At 42.2% G+C, this 23,222-nt stretch overlaps 1 protein-coding gene across 8 annotated transcripts in view; it reads right to left on the bottom strand.

Moving 5' to 3' along the window:
- Positions 1-18,491, bottom strand: part of Arnt (aryl hydrocarbon receptor nuclear translocator) — a 63,350-nt gene extending 44,859 nt beyond the window's left edge. For 7 of the 8 annotated variants that reach the window (XM_052179781.1, XM_052179780.1, XM_052179774.1 and 4 more), the window contains exons 1-3: positions 18,316-18,491; positions 4,029-4,140; positions 599-640 (exon numbers count right to left, since the gene is read on the bottom strand). In XM_052179781.1, the coding sequence (XP_052035741.1) occupies positions 599-640; positions 4,029-4,140; positions 18,316-18,340 (179 nt within the window). In that variant the 5' untranslated portion in view covers positions 18,341-18,491. Of the gene's footprint in view, positions 1-598; positions 641-4,028; positions 4,141-18,058; positions 18,191-18,315 lie in introns of those variants that run through there. The other variant, XM_052179779.1, reaches the window with a different exon arrangement.
- Positions 18,492-23,222: the final 4,731 nt, after the last annotated feature.

Genomic DNA, 23,222 nt, shown 5'->3' on the forward strand with positions numbered 1-23,222 from the left:
TAATTTTTTTTGATTAATGATTGATGAGGCCGGGCTATGGCGGCACATTTACACATACAAAACCTCTAGTTCCTGCTACCTAAAAAAGGAGTCAACAGGTACCAGCATGACAGAGTAGAACATTATCAAATTACACCTTCTAACATCTATGGCCGCTATTTTTCTTAAGCTATGAACCAACATATGACTGGCTTATAGGTCTTTAAACTTTCTGTGCCCTCCTCTCTAAATCATTATATCTAAAAATAATAAAATGCCTGAAATCATCCTATTATGTAAGAAAACAAGGTTTTAGGATGAAGCATATTCCTTAGGACAATGAACAAAAATATAATAAGCCGGAAGTATAAACATACTTAAATGACCTTTTTGGTACTACGGATAGAACCCAACACACAGGAGGCCACATTCCCAGTTAGGGTGATGAGTGCCAATGCCACAGCCCGCATCCGGGAGGTCAGAGGACCCTTTACACAGTCAGTTCTCTCCTTCCGCAGTGAGTTTAGGTATCAAACTCAGATCATCACACTTGGCAGAATGCTGTTACCACTGAGCCAGCCAACCAGCCCTCCACCCTCTCAACAAATCAAAATCTTACCTCAAAAATTTACTGTTCACTTCTTCATCATCAAAATCCAGCCTGGGGAAAAGCAACAAGGGATATTCTAAGTCTCTTGATAGTAAAGATAAAATCATAAGTAAAACATAGTAACAAAAGATGCCTATGTACTCATCTACATAGAAGGAGAAGTAGACAGAAGCAAAAGAAGAAACTGTCTATAATACATGTTTTTCATAGTATTATAACTGGGAAAGAAGCTAGGCAATAAAAGACAGCCACAGTGGCACGTGCCTATAATATAACCCACCACCCAGAGATTGATGTGCACTGAGAGTTCAAGGCTACCCTCAGATACATAATGAATTCTAGGCTAGCCTTGGCTACATAATTAGACCCTATTTCAAAAAGCACATGAAGAAGTGAGGGAACAGTAGGAGCAGCAGCAAAACCAATCCCCCCTCAGCAGGGTCTGCACACACTGGGCAAGCGCTGTAACCAGAAAGAGGGGGAGCATAAACAGCTCCTTGGCTGAGGCCGCAGCTCGGCTGGAGTGCATGAAGGCCTGCTTCAACCTCCACACTGCTCAAAACACTGCATGGATTACAGACCTGTAACCCTGCCACAGGGGAAGTGGCAACAGCATGAGCAGCAGTTCAAGGTCAACCTTGGTCAGACCACTGAGTTCAAGGTTAGGCTAAGCTATGTGAGACGCTGCCTGAAAAACAGAAAATGCCTGAGATCTAGTTTTCATTTTTATAATCTAATCTAAGCCTTGGTTGCAGTTTTCTGAAACATCTTTCAAAGCAATATTACATAGAGGAAAGACACAAAAGGTTGTCTGTTAATCTAAAAATAAACTATAGACCATATTCAAGTCACTGTGCTAAGTGGCTAGCCTTGCTGGCATGTACCTTTAGCTCAAAGTATTCGTCAAGTAGAAGCAAAAGGATGATAGACCCAAAGCCACCTTAAGCTACATAGCTAGATCCTCTCCAAGAAGAACGCAAGAGAGCAAGATCACGTGCCACACAGAGTATTGGGGACAAGTGGTAAAAATAAAAGATACCCTCAGGGAGCTTCACAGCCTAGATAATTGCAAATAGAAAACAAAAGGCCAGAGATAGCTCAGCCAGCCTACCAGGCATGAACTGGATCCCTGGGACCCAAATGGTAAAGAAAGATTTCCCACAATTCATTTTCTAACCTACATAGAGAGTGAATGAATGAATGAATGAATGTTACTATATATAAAAAGTGAGAATGTGGTTGGGTTTGGTTTTTGAGGCAGGGTCTTTCTGCATAGCCCCGACTATCCTGGAACCACTATGTAAGTCATGCTGTCCTCCCACCCACAATGCCTTTGTCTCTCAGGGGCTGGCCTTAAAGACATGTGCCACCACACCCAGGATTGTAGTCCTGAAGCACAGGAACAAAAGCAGGGCGTCAGGAGCGGGAGGCCAGCTTTGTGTACAGACTGAATTCCTGACCAACATGGCTACACTACACAGCACGACTGCCTCAAGCTAGATGTGGTGGTCACATGGTTTTGTTTCCAAGCACTTGGGAAGTGGAACGGGGAAGAATAGGAACGCAGGCCAGCTGAGTCTACAAGAAAGCTCTGTCAAAATAACAAAATTAAATTAAACAGACTTTGTTAAAAAAGAAAAAAGCAAACACTTCTTAAAATATGCTTTTAATACTGAAGAGAGCATCTTTTATGATTTTTAAAAAGATTTTATTTTAGTATGGATACATGCACATGTGAGCACAGGCACCAGGAAGGCCGTCGGATGGCTGAGTCACCGCAATGGGTGCTAGGCACTGAATTCAGGTTCTCTGCTAGAGCAGTGTGCACTCTGAGCTGGAGAGGAAGCTCAGATTGTGTTGACTGCTTGCAAATATGCCTGCAGGCCAGAAGAGGGCGCCATATCACATTACAAAGGGTTGTGAGCCACCATGTGGTTGCTCCTCCTCATTGATTCATTTTTAAGTTAAATATTTTTGTGTGCTTTAGTAGTGTGTGTGCATATAGATAGCACACGCATGTAGAGCCAGAGGTAGAGTTATTTTTCTCCTATCTGTATGTGGGTCCTGGGGAACAACCAAAGGTAACTAGGCTCATAAGGAGCTACCTCACCTCACAGGCCCTGAAGCAGCTGTTTTCAAGCTGTGGGTCATGACCCCTTTGAAAGTTGCATGTCTAATATCCTACATTACAATTATTAACAGTAGCAAAATTACAGTTATTAAGTAGAAATAAAATAACTTTATGGTTGGAGTCACCACAACATGAGGAACTGTATTAAAGGGTCGCAGAATTAAGAAAGTTGAGAACTACTGCCCTAAAGCAAACTTCTTTTAAAAACTTTTCCCAATCTTTATCACCCAAAAGCAGTGTTTCTATATATTTAAAAACTTATATTTTTTAATTTGTTTTTAGTTTTGTTCTGAGATAGAGTGTCACAGTCTCCATCCTGAGGCAGCCCTGCTGAGTGCAAGGACTTCAGGTATGACTTATTTTGTTATATTCTGTCTTGTCTATTTATATGTAAATACAATCACTAACAGAACTTCAGTAACTTTTCCTATCTACCTCTAGAGCCTATTAGCAATGATACTTCAATGCCACGTTCAAATCTGGTACTTCATAAATTCTGTTGAGATTAAAAGAATTGTACATTCCAAGTCAAAAATATTAATAAGCTAAAAAAGAAACACGCTTAACAAAATGATTCTGAGTATGCGACACAAAGCTTAAGGAGAGCCAACATTTTTTAACAACAGTGAAATCCTCTCTGCCACAGTCCCTTGACCTTCCAGAAAATTTTGGTTTTGTTTAAAAAACAAACAAACAAAAAAAAAACCTGGCTTACCAATAAAGATATTAGAAAACAATTTTTAACCTGTGTAGAAATTTTTATGTAAGATCTATGAACATGGTGTAAGTAATAAAAGCCAAAAGTCTGTGTGAAACACAGGTGCTGTGAGCGAGGTCAGATGACAGTAAAGTGGTAACAGGCGCGACCATTTCGTCTGTTCCTTTCCTTTAAAATTTATTCATTTATTTATGTATATAAGCACACTATGGCTGTCTTCAGACACCCCAGAAGAGGGCATCCAATTCTATTACAGATGGTTGTAAGCCACAATGTGGTTGCTGGGAATTGAACTTGGGACCTCTGGAAGAGCAGTCAGCGCTCTTAACCACTGGGTCTTCTCTCCAACCCTCATTTTTCTCTTTACAGCTATATTTATACTCAAATTATACAAAAAAAAAATAAATAAAACAAAATAAATTTACTTAAAATAGCGAGCCTGCAAAAGGAATAATCCAGGAGCTAAGAGCTAGTTATGTGACAGCAGTATCGTAAGTAATCAAAGGCGGTCAGGAATAAACAAGAACCAACAGCAACCAACTCCATCATGTTGATGGTAGAGACACGCAGATGATATACATTCAACTTACCCTGGCCGTCGCTTAATAGCTCTCTGTACAACAGCTCCTCCACCTTGAATCCCAGGTCCAGGGTTTCCAGAAGCAATGGTGGGACCCAGCGATGGTACATCTGATGTCATTTCTGTCAGAAAAGAATATTGTCCATATCCTCAACAATCAATGTCATGATGCTGGCTAAAAGAAATACTCACACCAGGGGTCATCAAGACCCCTGCAGACTCTGCTGCAAACTCTGATAATCTTAATTCAATACTTCACGCCCACATGGTGGAAAGAGAGAACTGACTCAGAAGTTGGCCTTTGACCTCCACACATGCACTGTGACATCCCACAGCCTTGCTCACAGTAATTTAAATATTAAAGAAGGAAGGAAGGAAGAAAGGGAGGGAGGGAGGGAGGGAGGGAGAGAGGGAGAGAGAGGGGGAGGGAGGGAGAGAGGGAAGGAGGGAGGGAGGGAGGGAGGGAAGGCTCAAGCCAAGACTGGTGGCAAACATCTGTGATTCCACCACTTGGAAGACTGGAGAGAGGAAAAATCAGGAGTTCAAAGTCAGCAATGGTGGCTCACACCTTTAATCCCAGAAGCACTCAGGAGGCAGAGTCAGGCAGATCTCTGAGTTCAAGGCCAGTCTGGTCTACGATAGAGTTCCAGGACAGCCAGATTACACATAGAAACCCTGTCTCAAAAAATACAAAACAAAATGGAGAGGTCAAAGTGGATTTGGAGCCACCCCAGGCCACATGGAATCGATTAAAAATCAGCACAAAAAGCCAAGTGTGGTAGTGCATGCCTTTAATTCTAGTACTTGGGGGACAAAGAGAGGCAGATCCCTGAGTTCCAGGGAGCTCTAGGACAGCCAGAGGGGCTATACAGAGAAACCCGTCTGAAAGATCAGGTCATTTTAAATACAAAATCATCAAGGTTTGAATTTAAAAAAAAAAAATCACTGGTCATATAAAGAATCAAGCAGTCTCAAGAGAGCTGTGGGGTGGGGGTGGGGTAGGGAAGGAGAGTGTCAGCTAATAGGTGCCAACATTAAGACAATACAGATGTTAGAAATATCTAACAAAAGTTTTGCAAGTAGGCCTGATAAAAATTCTTCACTAAGCAATTAGAAAAACATTTGAAACAAATGTTAAACAGTCTTAGCAAATAAAAACATAGAATATGGAAAAGATGGAAACTTTGGGAATAAAAGTTGTACATGAACCAGGCATGATGGCACATCCTATAATGTTTACATGAGAGACAGGCAGAGACTGCATGTGTGAGGTCAACCGATGCTATCTAGCTAGTTTGAGACCAGCATAGCAAGACCATCTCAACCGGACGGGGAAACAAGTGTAGAAATGAGGGGAGAAAGTAGGGACTGTATGTGTCTGTACAGAAATATGTGTAATTCAAATAAAAATGTCATATAGTCTTATCAATAGATCATGGACATCAATGAAAATGAGCCAGGGCACCAGAGAAGCAAAGAAAAAACAAACAAGCAAAAAACTAATCAAATTGGGAGCAAAAGCAAACAGAAGAAAACCGACCAGAACTTCAGAACCACTGGGGCTACAGCAAAAAGATCTAACGTTTTGTCATATAAGTTACACAAAGAGATGAGAAAGAAAACAGGGCTAAGAAATTAGGGGAAAACTCCTAATTTTGACAACAAATACAAACCAAATACAATAAGTTGCAAAAACTCCAATAAAGGATACAAAAAACCTATTATAGCACACATTATAACTAAGCTTCTGAAAACTCAGGTTTTGAGGGCTAGAAAGATGGCTCACCAGGTGAGCGAGCTGCCCAGCCTGGGGGAGGAGCCTGATCACCTGAGTCATATACCCAGGACCTCCACAGTGGAAGGACAGACCCACTCAGACAAGTCGTCCTCTGATCTCTATACCATCATCAAGATGGACACATACACACTCAAAAAAATAAAATAAAATAAAGAAAATTTAAAATGAGCCAATGACAGGAGCCAATGACAGGAGCCAATGACTAGCCTTTGCCACCAGGTAACCTGGGGTTAGAGAGACATATGTCTCAGACAGCAAAGGGTTTACCATAAAAGCATAAGGACCCGCGTTCGCATGCCCAGCACTGATGGAGAAGCTGGGGGGTAAAAACAAGCAGCCGAGCTGGCCGCCTTGCACGCAGAACCCAGGTGAACTACTCCAAGGAACAATATTTGAGGCTGTCCTCTGAAGTACACGTGCACACACATGTAAGAACTCCCACATAAACAAATTTGTAAATCATCTTAAAGGCAAATTGACATCATTTAAAACTATTACTCATTCCTTCCAGATCCAAAGCTAATAAAACTAGACACTAAGCTAACAACAACACTACGTGCAGTTAGTTATTATTCTAATCTTAGACACATTTGAGTCCTAGGTCCCCAAAGCAACTCTGGACTGATTACAAACCTAAACCAAGTAATATTAATATTTCCATCCAAGTATAGAGCTTTCTTATCTGTAATTGGAACACTCAGGATGGCTACTAATCCCAGGCCAACCTGGGCTACAGTAAGACTGTCTCATAAATATATAGTTAAGTTTGTACCAAAGCCCTATGGGCACTGAGAGGAGGACAGTTTGGTGATGAGCTCTGAATACCCCAGTTCTTCGGTGAGTCCCCCTGTCCTCTGAGATGTCTTTTTCCTCCTGTTCTATTTAAGGATGTGACTTTTTCCTTTTTGTCTTCTTTACATCTCCTTCCTCCTGAGAATGCTGAGATCTCTAGCTTGCTTGCCCTGCCTTTTCTTACTGACTCTAGTAAATGGTCCCCTTCTAAGCACATTTTTGAAAGGACGTTTTTATTGTGATGGGGTAGTGCGGAGTATGTGTGCACATGTGAGTGCAGCTGCCTGCTGATGCCAAAAGAGGGCACTGCAGTCAGCTGTGACCCACCTGATATGGGACTTGAAACCAAGCTCAGGTCCTCTGTAAGAGTGATACAGGCTCTTGGCCACTGAGCCATCTCTCTAGGCTCTTGGGTCTTTTATCCATGAGATCAGTAACTTGCTAAAGGGGCCTGCCCTCCATCACAGCATGGGGTATGCCTCAGCCAGTAGAATACGTGCCTAGCATGATAGAGGCCCTGGGTGTACTGATGCACCCCTAGAACTCCAGCACTCAGAGGCTGGGAGGTCAAAGTCACCCTCAGTTACATGAGACTCCACCTTAAACCAAGAAACATCATGTACACATGAATCCAAGCAAAGTGGGACTGCAACAGGCTTAGAGGATGCTGGGTGGCTCCATGTCAACTGGACAAAGGAGTCACTGAGAAGACGGACATCATCAGCTGAGAAAATGTCCCACTAGACTGGTGTGTAGGCAGGCCTGTGGTACATTGTCTTACTTAGTGAATGGTGTGGGAGGGCCCAGTTCACTGTGGGTGGTGCCATCCTGGGCTGGTGATCCTGGGTGCTATAGGAAAGCAGGTTGAGCAAGCCATGGGCGACCAGTAAACTAAGTGGTTTCTGCTTGAGTTCCTGGCCCCACATCCTGCCCTGCTGAGTTCCTGCCTGGACTCAAGTGATGGACTGTGATGTGGATGTGGAAGTATAAGCTGAAATAAATCCTTCCTCTGCAAGTTGCTTTGATCACGTATAGAGATTTAATCAAAGCACCAGAATCCCTAAATAAGACAAAAGTTACTATTGCTCAGACTAATGTGAGCTCTTGCTTATTAAAGTAAGGTAAAAGGCCGGCACCACTGTCTGCATTTTGCTTGTCTGTCTTCCTTACTTCTGCTCACAGCACAGAGCTAGGTCACTGTCTTTAATGTGTCTTCTTGAGTCACCTCAGATTCCAGCAAAAACAAGATAAAGAACTGAAACTATGCCTAGGCTGAGACAGCACAGACTACTCACTCCCCAAGTGAGAACAATTACCTGTGATGCGGAGGCTACACCAGAATGCACTATCTTGTAGGAGCCACAATGGTCCAGCCGAGCAACAATTTAATTCATCCACCTAGCAGGACCTGAGACAATGAGACACTGTGTCCAGGACTGGCTAAACCTCTCACCTGCTGCCCTAAGTGTTGTATTTAAACCTAAAGCTGAAGTCAATATAGTTAAAGGGACTTAGGGGTCACTGGACCCTTCTATCTGTTCCTATGCCAATGTGACCACAATTGGCATAATCATGTAATCATTACTTGTCAATTAATTGGGTTAAGTGACTGAGCCTGGCCAGGGGACACTGAGAGACCAAGCTTTAATTGTGGTTACAGGAATTGTTATATTTACAAATAAATCAGATAAAACAGCAAATAAAATTAACCTACACCTCAAGACATTACAGAGTGAGAATCCAGCACCAATAACACAGCAGTGCACACATACTAAACAAAACTTGGGCAAAACGTGTTGTAAAATCTGACACAACTAAAAGAAAAAAAACTATCTGGAGATTTGAACAGCCCGCTCTTAACTGAAAGAACAATTAGAAAATCTGTTAAAAAATGCAAGAAAACATCATTACTAGAATACTTTAATACCTAAAGAAACATCCCACCCAAAACAAAGAAACACATTCTTTTCTTTTCAAGTGTGCCTGAAATATGCTAGGACAAAACGAGGATCCATAAAACAAACTTTAAAAGTCTGGAGCCAGGCAGGTGGTGTGACAGGCCTTTAATCCCAGCACTAAGGAGGCAGAGTCCAACCCCCTTGGTCTACAAAGCAAATTCCAGGACAGTGAATACAACTACAACAACCAAAAGAAATGAAAGAAAACAATAGGAAAATCTCTACAAACATGAAAAAAAAATACAATACAGTTAATGAATGAATGAGTCAAAGTCTCAAAAGAAAGCTGTCACAAGCTTAACTCAATACAAGTGAAGCACAAGTACTGCTCTTGCTGAGTTCTTCAAGCACCATTTTGGGCTGCTCAAACACAGGTAACTCCTGCTCTAGAGGATGCTACATCCTTGTCTGTTCTCTAAGGGCTCTGCACTCCAAGCACATGCACAGATATGCACAAGCACATAACACAAAAATATACTATAGAGCTGGCACGGTGACTCAGAATGAAAGGACCAGCCATGCCAATCTGATCAAAGTTCCACTCTAGAACCCACAGCAGGAGAGAACTGACTCACAAACACTGCCCTCTGTACATGCCAGCACACACACACACACACACACACACACACAGAAACAATAATAACGATGATGATAATAATTAAAACAAGGCTGGAGAGCACTGACTGCTCTTCTGAAAGTCCTGAGTTTGAATCCCAACCACCACATGGTGGCTTACAAGCATCTGTAATGAGATCTGATGCCCTCTTCTGGAATGTCTGAGGATAGCTACAGGGTACTTATATATAATAAATAAATAAATCTTTAAAAAAAGAAATAATAATAAACAAAAATCTAAATACAATATAGCAAAAATTACAGGAGACAATTAAAACTACCTGGTAAGCAGTTTACAACACTATGCTGTATCTCAGAAAACAAAAGCAGCAAAGCAAAGGGCTACAGAGGTGGCTCACTAGCAACAGTGCTTCCCGCCCTTCCAAAAGCCCCAAGTTCTGCCCCCTCCCCCAGCACCATGGCAGGTAACTCGGTCACCTGAAACTCTAGGATGAGAGCTTCTCTTCTGGACTCCGAGGGAACTGATCTATACTCACACAGACACAGCCATACACACATATAACATATCTTTAAAAACAAAACCAAATCAATCATTACGCTTTTACTTCAAGAGCCTAGAAGAACAAAAAAAGCCCAAAGCAAACAAACAAAAAGAAATAAAAAAGACATGAATTTCAAAGTGGAAAACAATAAAAACCAATGAAACAAAAAGCTTGTTCTTTGAACAGATCAATAAAACTAGCCCAACCTCCAATAAGAGTAGGGAAAGCCCATAGGATTATAACTGTCTAAATACAAAAATAAATATAAGAGCCAGGCAGTGGTGGTGCACACCTCTAAGCCCTGCACTGGGGAGGCAGAGATAGGTGGATCTCTAGAGTTCAAGGCCAACCTGGTCTACAGAGCAACGACCAGGGATACAAAAAGAAACCATGTCTCGAAAAACAGACAAAAAAATAGATATAATAGTTCTATAACTATTCTCCAAAAAGAAATATCCAGGTCCAAACTATTTTACTATGAATTTAATCAAACATGTAAAAGATTAACAACTCTACATAGTCTCTTCCAGAAAATATTTGGATGGGATGTCCTCCCCTGACCTGGTATTAATCTGATAGCACAACAAAACAAATAATTAAAAATATACAAAAATTATAAACCAATATTTTTCCTGAAAACAGATACTAAATTACTTAACCAAAGATTACCAAATAGAAGTTAGTCATATACAAACCAGGTATAGTGGCACACATATAAACTCCCAGACTTGGGTAATAGAGGTAGAGGATGAGGGAAAGCCAGACTCTGTGACCAAACAGAAGAGTAATCTGGGAAGACACCTGGTGCTCACCATTGTCTTCCCCACTTGAACATATGCACACACACACACACACACACACACACTCGTCTATTCACATGCAGGCACATACATACACACAAACACTCATACAGAAGAGTTTTGTCAGCTCTCTTTAGCCTGGCCATACGGGTAATGGCTGGGTCAATTTCCCATGAGTCTGTGGCCTTGGAGACCTCAATATGGCCATGTGCATGTCAATGCATATTTACTCAGGACCTCCTCTGTTCCCTATACCTGGAAGCTCAGTCTGTAACTCCAGCACCAGGGGACCCAACACCTCTTCTGACCTCCAAGGGCACCTGTACTCACATATACATATATACAATTAAAATTAAGTCTTTAGCCAGGCAGTGGTGGTGCACACCTTTAATCCCAGCACTTGGGAGGCAGAGGCAGGCAGATTTCTGAATTCGAGGCCAGCCTGGTCTACAGAGTGAGTTCCACGACAGCTAGGGCTACACAGAGAAACCCTGTCTCAAAAACAAACAAACAAACAGAAAGTCTTAAAAAAAAAAACAAGATTACTAGGCCTGGTGGTGAACACCTTTCATCCCAGCACATGGGAGGCAGAGGCAGGTTAATTTAAGCTCTAGACCAGCCTGGTCCACATAGCAAGATCTAGGAGAGCTAAAGCTACACAGTAAGTCCCTGCCTCAAAACCACACCAAAGTCGATAGGTTTACTGATGTCAACCAACATGGAAAATACTGACTTCCACTTCATGGAAAATAATAGAACTAAATATATATGAAAAAAGCAGTGAACTGAGGGAATCTTCTGACAGAATTTACTCACTTTGTCAGTAGTACAGGCCTGTAATTCCAACACTGAGAAGACAGGAGAATCACAGGATGTTCACATGAAATTTTAGGCCACCTAAGCTACACTCTTTCTCAAAGGGAAAAACAGACAGACAAAAAACAGGTATAGGCCACCACCATATCCAGCTTAGAAACCCGTGGTGGCTGGCATGAGAGAAGGTTTGCAATGTACTGTGGATTAGATTTAGGATCTTGTGTCTGACACGAAAGGGTTCTTCCACTAAGTACACATTTTTATTATTATTATTTTTTTAAGACAGGACCTAACCCTACTTGTGGCTGGCCTGGAACCTGTGTAGCTCAGGCAGGATTTGCCTGGCAGGCATGAAGCTCCAATCTGGAGCCCAATAACGCTGGAGTGCTGGCCCCTAACTCTAATCCCACCACTACGTAAGCGTAGGCAGGGTCTAGTTCAAGCCCTAGCTTAGGACAGTAAGATCAAGGCCAGCATGGTACCTGAGAACCTGTCTCAAGAAAAACTTACTTTGGTCATCCAACTACAGTAAAAAGGAAAAGGAAAAACATAAAACTTAAAACATATTTTGTTTTTGGAGTCAGGGTTTCCCTGTGTAACAGCTCTGGCTGTCCTGGACTCCATTTGTAGACCAGGCTGGCCTTGAACTCACATTGATCTACCTGCCAGTGCCTCCCAAGTGCTAGGATTAACAATGTGCACTGCCAGGCCTAGAAGGAAGATTGAAAGTTTTAAAAATTGTAATTTTGGGAAAAATAGAAGAGACTTTATGATACAGAAAATAAGAACTACAGCGCTCTCTCAGGGGTTAAGAGAACTGACTGCTATTGCAGCGACCCAGGTTCAATTCCCAGCACCCACATGGTGACTCACAAGCATCTGGAACTCTATTTCCAGGGAACTTAAGTCTTCTTCTTTTGACCTCCGCAGTCTTCTAAATCCATGTGGTATAAAAACATACACTCAGGCACACATATACACATAAAGCAAATATTTTAAAAATAAATGAGTAACTTACAAAATAGTAAAGTATAGCCTGGACACAGAAAAATAATAAATGCTTAATAAATATGTTCATGTTTGTTTCCTTGCTGTAAAATGAGAGAGTTATCATTCTTTTTATTTGTTTCTGTTTTGTCTGCCCTCAGAATTCACAGATCCTTGCTGGCACTGAAGCCCTCTCAGACAGTGCTGTTTTATTTACAATGTACTCACTCCCTGATTTTACCTACTCAAGGCATCATGGAAAATAGGAGAGCATTTCTAAAAATAGATGGGTTTAGCAAGGCATGGTAGGTCGTGCCCATAAACCCAGTACTGGGGAAGCTGAGGCAGCCTCGCGTAGCCCAGAAGCTGGCCCTGAACCCATACCCAGCTAAGGTTCTCTGTCTATCTCAAATACTCAGGAGAGATGGAGAGTTTAAGGCCAGCCTGAGCCACACACCCAGACCCTGTCAAAACAGCAAATCAAGCAAGGCCTACCACTGAAGGTGTGGAACTGGCTCAGACTTTGCTGAGTGCAAGCCCTACATTTTCAAAGGCATGTTAAAGACATTCTTTTATTATTACAACATCAGAATGAAATCAGTTATAGTTGACAAAACACTAGATAGATAACAGAAACATTTTTCAAGATCCTTTATAATATTGTAACAACAGAGAACTTTTCTGTTTTGTATTTTAAATGACTTTATTTTACGTGTATGTTTTGCCTGTGTGTACTTATGCAACACATGCATGCTTGCTGCTCATGGGGGTCAGAAGGCAGCAATAGATCTACTGCAATTACAGATGTGGTAGTGCCATGCACGTGCTGGGAACCACACCTCAGTCCTCTCCAAGAGCAGCCAGTGCTTGCCTTTCCTGACAGAGCCGCTCTCCAGTGTTCCTGTTTACTGATGCATGGCTACCATTCTCAACATAAGTCTTAACTTAGTTTCTTTCTTTTTTTTCTTTTTCTTTTTTTTTTTTATTTTTTATTTTTTTGTTTTTTCAATCAAGACAGGGTTTCAAAAAAAAAAAAAAAAAAAAAGACAAGGTTTCTCTGTGAAGCCCTGGCTGTCCTGGAACTTACTCTGTAGACCAGGCTGGCCTCCAACTCAGTAATCCGCCTGCCTCTGCCTCCCAAGTGCTGGGATTAAAGACATGTGCCACCACTGCCCAAGTATTTATTTATTTATTTATTTATTTTAGTCTTTATTTCTTAAATTCTAGGAAAATAGAGAAGATTTAAAAAATTGGTACCACAAGTCTACTGCATAAAAGTACACCAACTGAAGTTTCTTTCCAAATGTTATCCACTGAGTATGTAGTTCAGTTGGTAGAATGCTTGACAAGTGTGCACCAAGCCCTGGGGTCCATCCATAGCGCACTGTGAGACAGGCACGGTTGTAGCTATAAGATCATAGCAGTTGGATCAGCTCAGCAGTTAAGAGCACTGACTGCTCTTCTAAAGGTCCTGAGTTCAATTCCCAGCAACCACATGGTGGTTTGCAACCATCTGTAATGCCCTCTTCTGGTGTCTCAGAAAACAGCCACAGTGTAGTCATACATATAATATAAATACATCTTTAAAAAAAAAAAGAAGAAGAAAAAGAAATTCAAGGTCACGTCAGTGATATAGTGAGTTCCAATCTAGCCTAGTTTAAATGAGACTCACCTCAAAAACAAAAACTTTATTGTATTTTAACCACTGAGTCAGTAAAATGATTCGACTCCTTTAAGAAAGAAAATGAAAAAAGAAATGTGGGGGGTTGGAGAGATGGCTGAGGTGTTAAGACAGCTTGCTGTTTCTGTGTAATAATGAGTTCAGTTCTTAGAAGCCACATTAGATGGCTCACAACCACCTGCAATTGCAGCTAAAGAGAACAGTGTCCTCTTCTTGGCCCCCAGGGCACCTGCACTCACGTAAACAAACCTACTCAGAGTAATTATGGTCTTCTGAATGAAAACGGCCCCCACAGACTCCTCTATTTGGATTCTTGGTCCATGGTGGGTGCTGGTGTCTGGGAGGAGTTTGAAGGCATGGCTTTGCTGGAGGTAGTTCAGTCTGCCGCCAGGCTGCCAGCCACAGTCGTCACGGCTCACCTCTGGGAAACTCAAGCCTAACAAGCAAACCGACGCTTCTCTAAGCCGCCATGGTCATGGTGTCTTTTCATGGCCACAGAAAAGTAACTACAACACCAATGCACATTTAATTAAAATGTTTTTTTTTTTTTTTAAAAAGTGGGACTGGAGATATGACCAGCAATTAGGAACACTGGCTAACTAATAATGAAAGGCTTGGTAGCTCAATTAAGACTTGCCAATCAAGCAATAAGGTCCTGAGTTAATCTCCAGAACCCACATAAAAAGACAAGGCATGGTAAAGTGTAATTGTATTTCCAGCACCGGTAAAGCTTGGGGCTCACTGGCCAGAAGTTTATCCTCCTTGGCACTCCAGGCCAGTAACAGATCCTGTCTCAGAAAACTGAGGGGGTGAGGAATGAAGAGATGACTCAGTGGTTAGGAGCACCTGCTACACAACCTTGAGACCTGGGTTTGGACCCCAGAACCCACATAACAAGTCTGGCATAATCTTGCATCCACCAGTAATCCAGGCACTCTAAGGGGCTAAGACAGGAAGACTAGGCTAACTGACTGTCAGTCTAGCAAAACGCACAAGCCTCAGGGTCAGGGAGAGACCTGGCCTCAAAGAAGCAGGGCAGAGTGACACAGTAAGATGCCCATACTTAAGAAGTAGGAAGGCCGAAAGTCACAGCTGTGGGCGCCCGCTGCCTCTTGGCCTGTGCATGAGTGCACACTGAACCCAGGACACTTCCCATCGTACATCCCTCCAGTCAGGAAGCTAATTTTCCAAAATTGAACAGCCCAAAACACATCCTGTTTGACACAAAAAAAGTAAGGGGGGAAAACAATATTTTATGACTTAATTATTGTGTATGTATTGAACATGGAATCAATAAATTAGAAGAGATGGAAGAATTCTCAAATAGAAAAAAGAAAAATCTTGAGTTAGGAATGTATCCCCAGGAAAAGGAAGGAAAGACAGATGGTAAAGAGAGCAGCGGGTCAACCTCACTGGGTGTGCCGTTTTATGCTCAGACCTATAATCCCTGTACTTCTAAGGCTGTGCAAGGCTGTGCAAGGCTGGCTACATAGAAGGCCAGCCAGCTACAGCAGGAACCATTGGTTCTAGGTCAGCACTAACAGCAGACTGGGATTTAAGAAGACTCTTAAATTCTCAAAGGTTTGCTAAGATCCTACTCCTCACCTTTTGTGGGTTTTGTTTGGTTGAAGACTCTTAAATTCTCAGGTTAATTCTCAAAGGTTTGCTAAGATCCTACTCCTCACCTTTTGTGGGTTTTGTTTGGTTTGGTCTGACTTTTGGTTTTGAAACACGGTCTCACTATATACATGGAACTGACTCTGTAGACCAGGATGGCCATGAACTAAGATATCCCCCTGCCTCTGCAAAGATTAAAGGAGCTCCGGCCTGGTCTCCTTCTGTTTGGTAAGTACCTGTGATGACTGCTCAGGAGCCAGGCAGGTTACACAAGGGATTGAGAACATAACATACCTTTGTACTACAAAGGCAGTTTTAGTGAGATTTCTAGGAAATTGCCATTCTCCAGTTGGGAAAGGTGAAAGGGTGTAAGCAAATGCTGTGATGTCTTCATCCAAACTGAGAAGGGACTTCCCTTCCCATGTGCCCCTGGGCCTTTCTATTCTGCATCAGGGAGAGGCCATCTCCAAAAACCAAACAAAATGCAACCTGGAAATTGAGGAAGGAAGCAATCAAATAACAATAAATAAAATCAACGACTATTTCTACTGGTGATGACACTCACATCTTTAATCTAGCACTCAAGAGGCAGAGGCAGGCAGATCTTGAGTTGGAGGCCAGCCTGGTCTACAGAGTGAGTTCCAGGGCAGCCAGGGATACACAGAGAACCCCTGCCTTGAAAAACCAAAGTCAAAACAAACAAACAATCAACTGCTTCATTAAAAAGGATTCTTCTTATTTTTAAAAAAGTTTTGGTAGTTTATAAACAATGGCACATGCCTGTAATTCCAGCACTTGAAGATAAAAGAAAGAAGACCACTGCAAGTTCGAGACCAGCCTGATCTTCACAAAACACTACAGACCAGCCTCTCAAAAATCCCCAATCGGGGAAAAAGATAGAAGAAAAAATTACTATTTCCTGTTTAGAGACTTAAGCTAATATTGATAAGGAAATGAGTATCTGGTCAAGAAACTGTCATTCTGGTAACTTGTTTAAAATCAGAACAAATAAGGCAGCTCCACCCAAAAGGCTAGAAAAGCTTCTGACTTATTAAAATCTGTTTATCTACAGCCCTTAACAAGAGAAACACTTTGCAATCTGAAGAGTTATATAAGGATTTTGCAACAAGTGACCAGTTTGAAATCTTGTTTACTCTAATCAGACATGGGCTATTTTACTACAAGGTCTGATTTTCCCTACCATTTTTCAGTTGTATACTTTTATTCTAAAATTCATCAAATATTCCAATAGTTTCGTGACAATTTACTTCATCTTCATGTAAAAACAATTTAAGATTTAAAAGACTGATATTCAGGGACTGAAAGGAAGGTTCAGTGTGTAAGAGTGTGTGTGCTACTCTGAGGTCCTAATGTCAGTTCTAAGCAACCACATCAGGCACTAACAACTGTCTGAAACTCTAGCTCCAGGGGATCCAACACCCTATTCTGGACTCCTCCCACTCCTGCACTCACAAGTAAACATTCTCATATACATAATTTTTAAAGCTTAAAAATTTTTTTTTAAAAAAATGATACTAGTATATGATCTCTATGAACCTGAAGCCAACCTGGATTACACAGTAAGTCCTAGAGCTATGTAGATGCTCTCTCTCTTTCAAAAAAAAAAAAAAAAGCTATTTCCAGAGATAATGGAAAAACAATACATTTCACAGTGATTCAGCTATTGTGTGTGTGTACATGTGTGTACCCTGTTATTTTAATAAAATATTACCTAAGACATTAACAAGATAAAATTTAAAATTTCAATGTGAAACTGCAGAGACCAACACTATATATACAACCCTCCCTCCAAACCCTTGTTTTCTAAAAGGCTGTGATGACACAGATTTCTGGGAAATGATGGATTTACTTTATCAGAGAATAGCAAGGTAAATTAGGGCAACTAAAATGAAATACGTCCTAAGATGTAACTGTAATATGTAGAAAGAGGATAGGACAGTCAGGTGTGATAGGTCACACCTAGTATTTCCAGTAGTGGGGAAGCTGAGACAGGAAACTGCAGTGGTTCAAAGTCAACCTGGGGCTAGAATGAGACCCTGACTCAAAATAGGTGAGAGACAGACAGATATACAAACAAGAGGACGTGCAGACAGATTGTACAGGACATTTTTCTGAAACAACCGGAGTTGCTCAACTTCGACCTAACAAGATTTAGACCTGGGTTCTAGACTAAAGACCTGTCCTGAACTATAAACATTTCCCCAACCCTTGCCTTCAGCAGCAAGACACTAATAACTACACTAAAACGTGTAAACCCTAAGTTTCAAAGTATGGGAGTTACAAGCCACAGGAATCTGAGCCGATTCTCAAAGAACTTAGTTTTCCATTTAAATGTAAACCTTTCCAACTGTAGAATCAAGACCTTGCAAAACATCAACGTGGCCCTGTCTACACCGTCTACAGCCCAGATTATTCTCGCAGTTAAACCAAGTCAGTTTGCCGAGTTACTTACTGGGCATCTGGGGACATCAGCTGGCAGAGGGTTAAAAGACCACACCACTCCCTAACACCGCAAGCAGAGTGGAGGCGCTCGGCCAAGCACCGCCACTACTCCAAAAGTCGGGGCACAGAGCCCCCAAACACCCTGTCACCCGCTCCCCAGCTCCTCCGAGCAAGGCGCCTGCTCGACACCCCTCCCCCAACACCCGAACGCCACAGCCCTACGGCTCTGCGCCGGCTCTCCGCACTTGTCAGTCCTTTCCGGCTCACCTGGGTTAGCTGTAGTCGCCGCCATGGTCGAGGTGGCACCGTCGCTGCGCCACCCTCAGTGGGAGGGGCAGCCGCCACCGAGCTGGGGGAGGGGAGGAAAGAGCTACTCCACAGATCCGACACCTTACCGCCACCACCGCTACCGCGGAATCCAAGATGGCGGAGCCCCCCCCCTCCCATCCTGGGGGAGAAGACACGCCCCATGCTATGGGCGCGGTCAGTCTCTAGACGGCCTCCTTGGAAAACTGACCAATAGAAACAGAAAGTCGCCGTAGAGGCCGGGCTAGTGACTAGGCCAGGGAGTCCAGCGACCCGAGGAGTGCTAGGAAGCCAACCAGCTGTTTCCCTAATCCCGCCTTTCTGGCGTCAGAGATTCATAACCGAATTGACGTCAGTGAAATGCAATGAAAACGAGCATTTTACTAAAAAGTTTTCTTTCCTAGTGGGCTCATCAGTATACGCTTCCTACAGACGATGTTATACAAATCCTCTTTATATATTCTAACATAGTGATTACTAATCCATTCTAGATTGTTGTTCTTGATGAACTTTTTTTGTCACTAGTAAAATTCCGATAACTAATTTTTTTTGTTTGTTTGTTTTGCGAGACAGGGTTTTTCTGTGTATCCCTGGCTGTCCTGGAACTCACTCTGTAGACCAGGCTGGCCTCGAATTCAGAAATCCGCCTGCCTCTGCCTCCCAAATGCTGGGATTAAAGGGGTGCGCCGCCACCACCTGATCTGATAACTAATTCTTAAAAGTTGGCTCTGAGCCTGGTAGGAAAAAACTGGGTGATTATGTGGTACCAAAGATGCCAACATTCAAAACCGAAGACAATGAATAAAGAATTTTTATTAAACAAGTATTCCAGAACTCAGAATGCAAAGACCAGCCTGTACTACAAAATGAAACTAGTCCCTTTCTCTGCCCTCCAAAAGTGGGGTGTCCTACGTCACAAGTTTTTTTACAAACGACAAGGTGATAACCTCACAGAATTAATGTCTAATTTTATAAGAACTGAACCATTTAGAACAGATAATGTAGACTCAAAACACTGTGAGAAAAAATTCTATAATTTTACAGATGAAGAACTGCATACAGAGCGGGTGTAGTGACACACGCCTGTAATCCCAGCACTCGGGAGGCAGAGGCAGGCCAATTCTCTGAGTTCAGTGCCAGCCTGGTCTACATAGTGAGTTCTAGGACAGCAGGGGCTATATAGAAAGACACCAGCTCAAAAACAAACAAAAACCAAAGACATGACACAAAGGACACCTTGCAAATTAATCCAGTAGTGAGAAGCAAAGTAAATGGAAATAACACCCAAACTCTATTACATGTATTCCCATGTATGTGTTGATTGGAGGTGGGGGGAGGGAATAATTTGTTCTTTGAAACAAGGTCTCATGTAGCCTAGACTGACCCCAAATTCACTATGTAGACAGAAATGCCCTTGAATTCCTGATCTCCAGCCTCTCCTTCCAGTGTTGGAACTATAAGCACATGGCACTACTCTTTGCCTGTGGTCAGTCTGATTGACCAAATATTTAAAAATTAGTCATAAAGATGACTCCGCTACGCAGCTACACCTAACATCCCAAGATCCAATGCTCTGAACGTACCCAAGGAGAGGACTCGACTCCTGCAAATTATCTTCAACTTTCTTCACACCATAACATTTGCACTCACTCACATATACACAAAACTTTTAAAAAACATTTAGAAGTAAGGAGAACTGACAAAATGGCTCAAGAGCTAAAGGCACTTGAAGCTGGGTCCTCCAAAGCCACATAAAGGTTCAAGGAGAGAACTAACTCCACGGCTATCCTCGGGCCTCCATAGCTAATACACACACACACACACACACACACACTCACACACTCTCTCACACACACACACTCACAGACACTCTCACACACACACACTCTCACACACACACACATACTCACACATACACACACATATACTTGCACACATACACACACTCACACACACATACACTCACACACATACTCTCACACACACACATACTCTCTCACACACACACATACTCACACACACATGCATACTCACACACTCACACACGCATACTCACACACACACTCACACACACACACTCACACATACACTCTCTCACACATACACTCTCTCACGCATACTCACACACACACACTCACACATACACTCTCTCACACACACACACTCCACACACACTCACACACACATATACTCGCAAACATATTCACACACACACATACACACACACTCACACACACATACACACTCTCACACACACTCACGCACACATACACACACATACTCACACACACACACATACACACACATACACTCACATACATGCTCACACACACACTCACACACACATACACTCACACACATACTCTCACATACACATACTCTCTCACACACACACTCACACACACACACACACGCACACTCACACACTCACACATGCATACTCACACACACACACTCACACACACACATACTCACACACACACACTCACACACACACACAAACACACACACACATGCATACTCACACACATACTCACACACACACACATTCACACACACATACCCTCACACACATACTCACACACACACACACACACACACACACACTCAAATCGTCCACTAAAGAGGTACAGTGAGGAGCTAGATGTCATGCTGGTTTTTGTTTAGTCGTTTGTCAGTTGCTTTAGGTTGTTTGGTTGAATGGCTGGTTTGGTTGTCGGATTAGAGGTCTTCTTCGGGTTTTGAATAGTTTTATTTTTAATTATATGAATGTGTGTCTGCATTTAAGTCTGTACACCTGAGTACAAAAACATGATTGGGCAGACAAGTGAGATTCCACCAACCTGGAGTTGCAGACAATTGTGAACTCATAGAGACCCACCTGCTTTCGCACTTCCATTTGCTGGCATTAAAGGTGTGCACCACAATGCCAGGTTGGAGGTATTGTTTTAATGGCTTTTCTGCCTTGCTGATGATCTTAGCTTGTGTCAATTTTTCAAAAACACAAAACACAGCATCTAAACAGCACTCTTGAATATAAGAAATTGTAGTTTAGTGATATTGTATGTTTTTAATCCCAGTACTTTGGAGGTGGAGGCCAATGGATCTCTTTAAGTTGGTTGCCAGCCTGATCTATGAATTAAGTTCTAGAACAGCCAGGACTGTTAACACAGAGAAACCATGTGTTGAAAAACCAAACTCAGCAGCTTAGCAGTGGTGAAGCAAGCCTTTAATCCCAGCACTTGGGAGGCAATGGCAGGTGGATTTCTGAGTTCAAGGCCAGCCTGGTCTACAGAGTGAGTTTCAGGAGAGTCAAGGCTATACAGAGAAACCCTGTCTAGGAAAAAAAAAAAAAAGAAAAAGAAAAAAGAAAAATCAAACATAAAGTCCTGGTTAAAAAAAAAAATGTTTAGGCCAGGTGTGGTGGCACACGCCTGTAATCCCAGCACTTGGGAGGCAGAGGCAGGCGGATTTCTGAGTTCGAGGACAGCCTGGTCTACAGAGTGAGTTCCAGGACAGCCAGGACTACACAGAGAAACCCTGTCTCAAAAAACCAAAAAAAAAAAAAAAAAAAAAAAAAAACCAAAAAAATGTTTAGTATATAATAGACATGTTGACTTACACGTTGATTACACCTATAATCATGTAGTTTAAAAAGCCATGATACAAAGATCACTTCAAGTTTGAGGATAGCCTGACCTACCTGATTAGGCCGGAGTAGCCTGAGTGACAGTGTGGTTTGTAAGCATGAGGACCTGAGTTTGAATGCCCCCAACTCATGTAAAAAGAATACCTGAACATTGTAACCCTGGTGCTTGTTGGATAGAAACAGATCCCGAGGAACTCATGGCCGCCTAGTCCAATGATAGTAACTCGGGTCATAACAGGAAGATGCCTGATGCTGTAGCAGCTTCATGCTTGGAGTCACCATTACTGCTTCATGCACTACATACACACCACACATCAAAAACACGATGTAAAAATAAGTCAGCAAGGGATGTATGTACTAAATGTTTCATGATCATAAAACTCAGCAGACTTCATCCCAGATATAACAATGGCTCCTAAAATTGACCTCTGAGGCAGATTTGTAAGGAATTGCTTTTAAGTTGGCAAAGTAACTATAGGTTCCAAAACAGTTTTAATTTATGTTTGTATATATGTATGGGGTGTGTATATATGTGTACAAAGCACACCAATTCTCTGCCTTTTCCCCTGAGACAGTACCTCTGATTCTATCTGAAGCTTACTATTCCAGAAACACTGGTGGCTCTGGAGATAGGTATGTCTTCTTCCCACAGCATTGGTCTCATAGCCACTCAACGCAAGTTCCAGAACAGTCAGAACTCTGTTACACAGGGAATTCCTGTCTTGAAAATCCAAAACAAACAAACAAACAAACATAAACCAGTCAATCAATAAATAAATAAAGCGGGTGATGGAACAACTTTTGCCAGGTAGTGATGGTGCACACCTTTCCCGGAGGCAGTCATGTGGATGGGACTTTGAGGCCAGCCTGGTCTTACAGAGAAACCCTGTCTCAAAATAACAAAAACAAACAAACCAATAAACAAACAAAGCAGAAGTACTGCTCCAAGTTTGAAACTAGTATAATCTTTATACAGAGAGCTCCGAGGCAGCGAGACACTGTGAAATCCTATTGCAAAATAAAAGTATTAGAGAGATAGCAGATAGTGTTTACCATACAAGCCCCAAGTCCTAGAGTCTGGATCCTCAGAACCCAAACCTGTAATCCTAGCACTCATAAGGCAGAAACCCACTATGAGCTGGCTATCTATACATGCTAGGATTGGCAAACCCTTGGCTCAGCAAGACCCTGCTTCCAGAATAAAGTGAGGAGTGATCAA

Source organism: Apodemus sylvaticus, chromosome 4 (genome assembly GCF_947179515.1).
Source record: "Apodemus sylvaticus chromosome 4, mApoSyl1.1, whole genome shotgun sequence".
NCBI lineage: Eukaryota > Metazoa > Chordata > Mammalia > Rodentia > Muridae > Apodemus > Apodemus sylvaticus.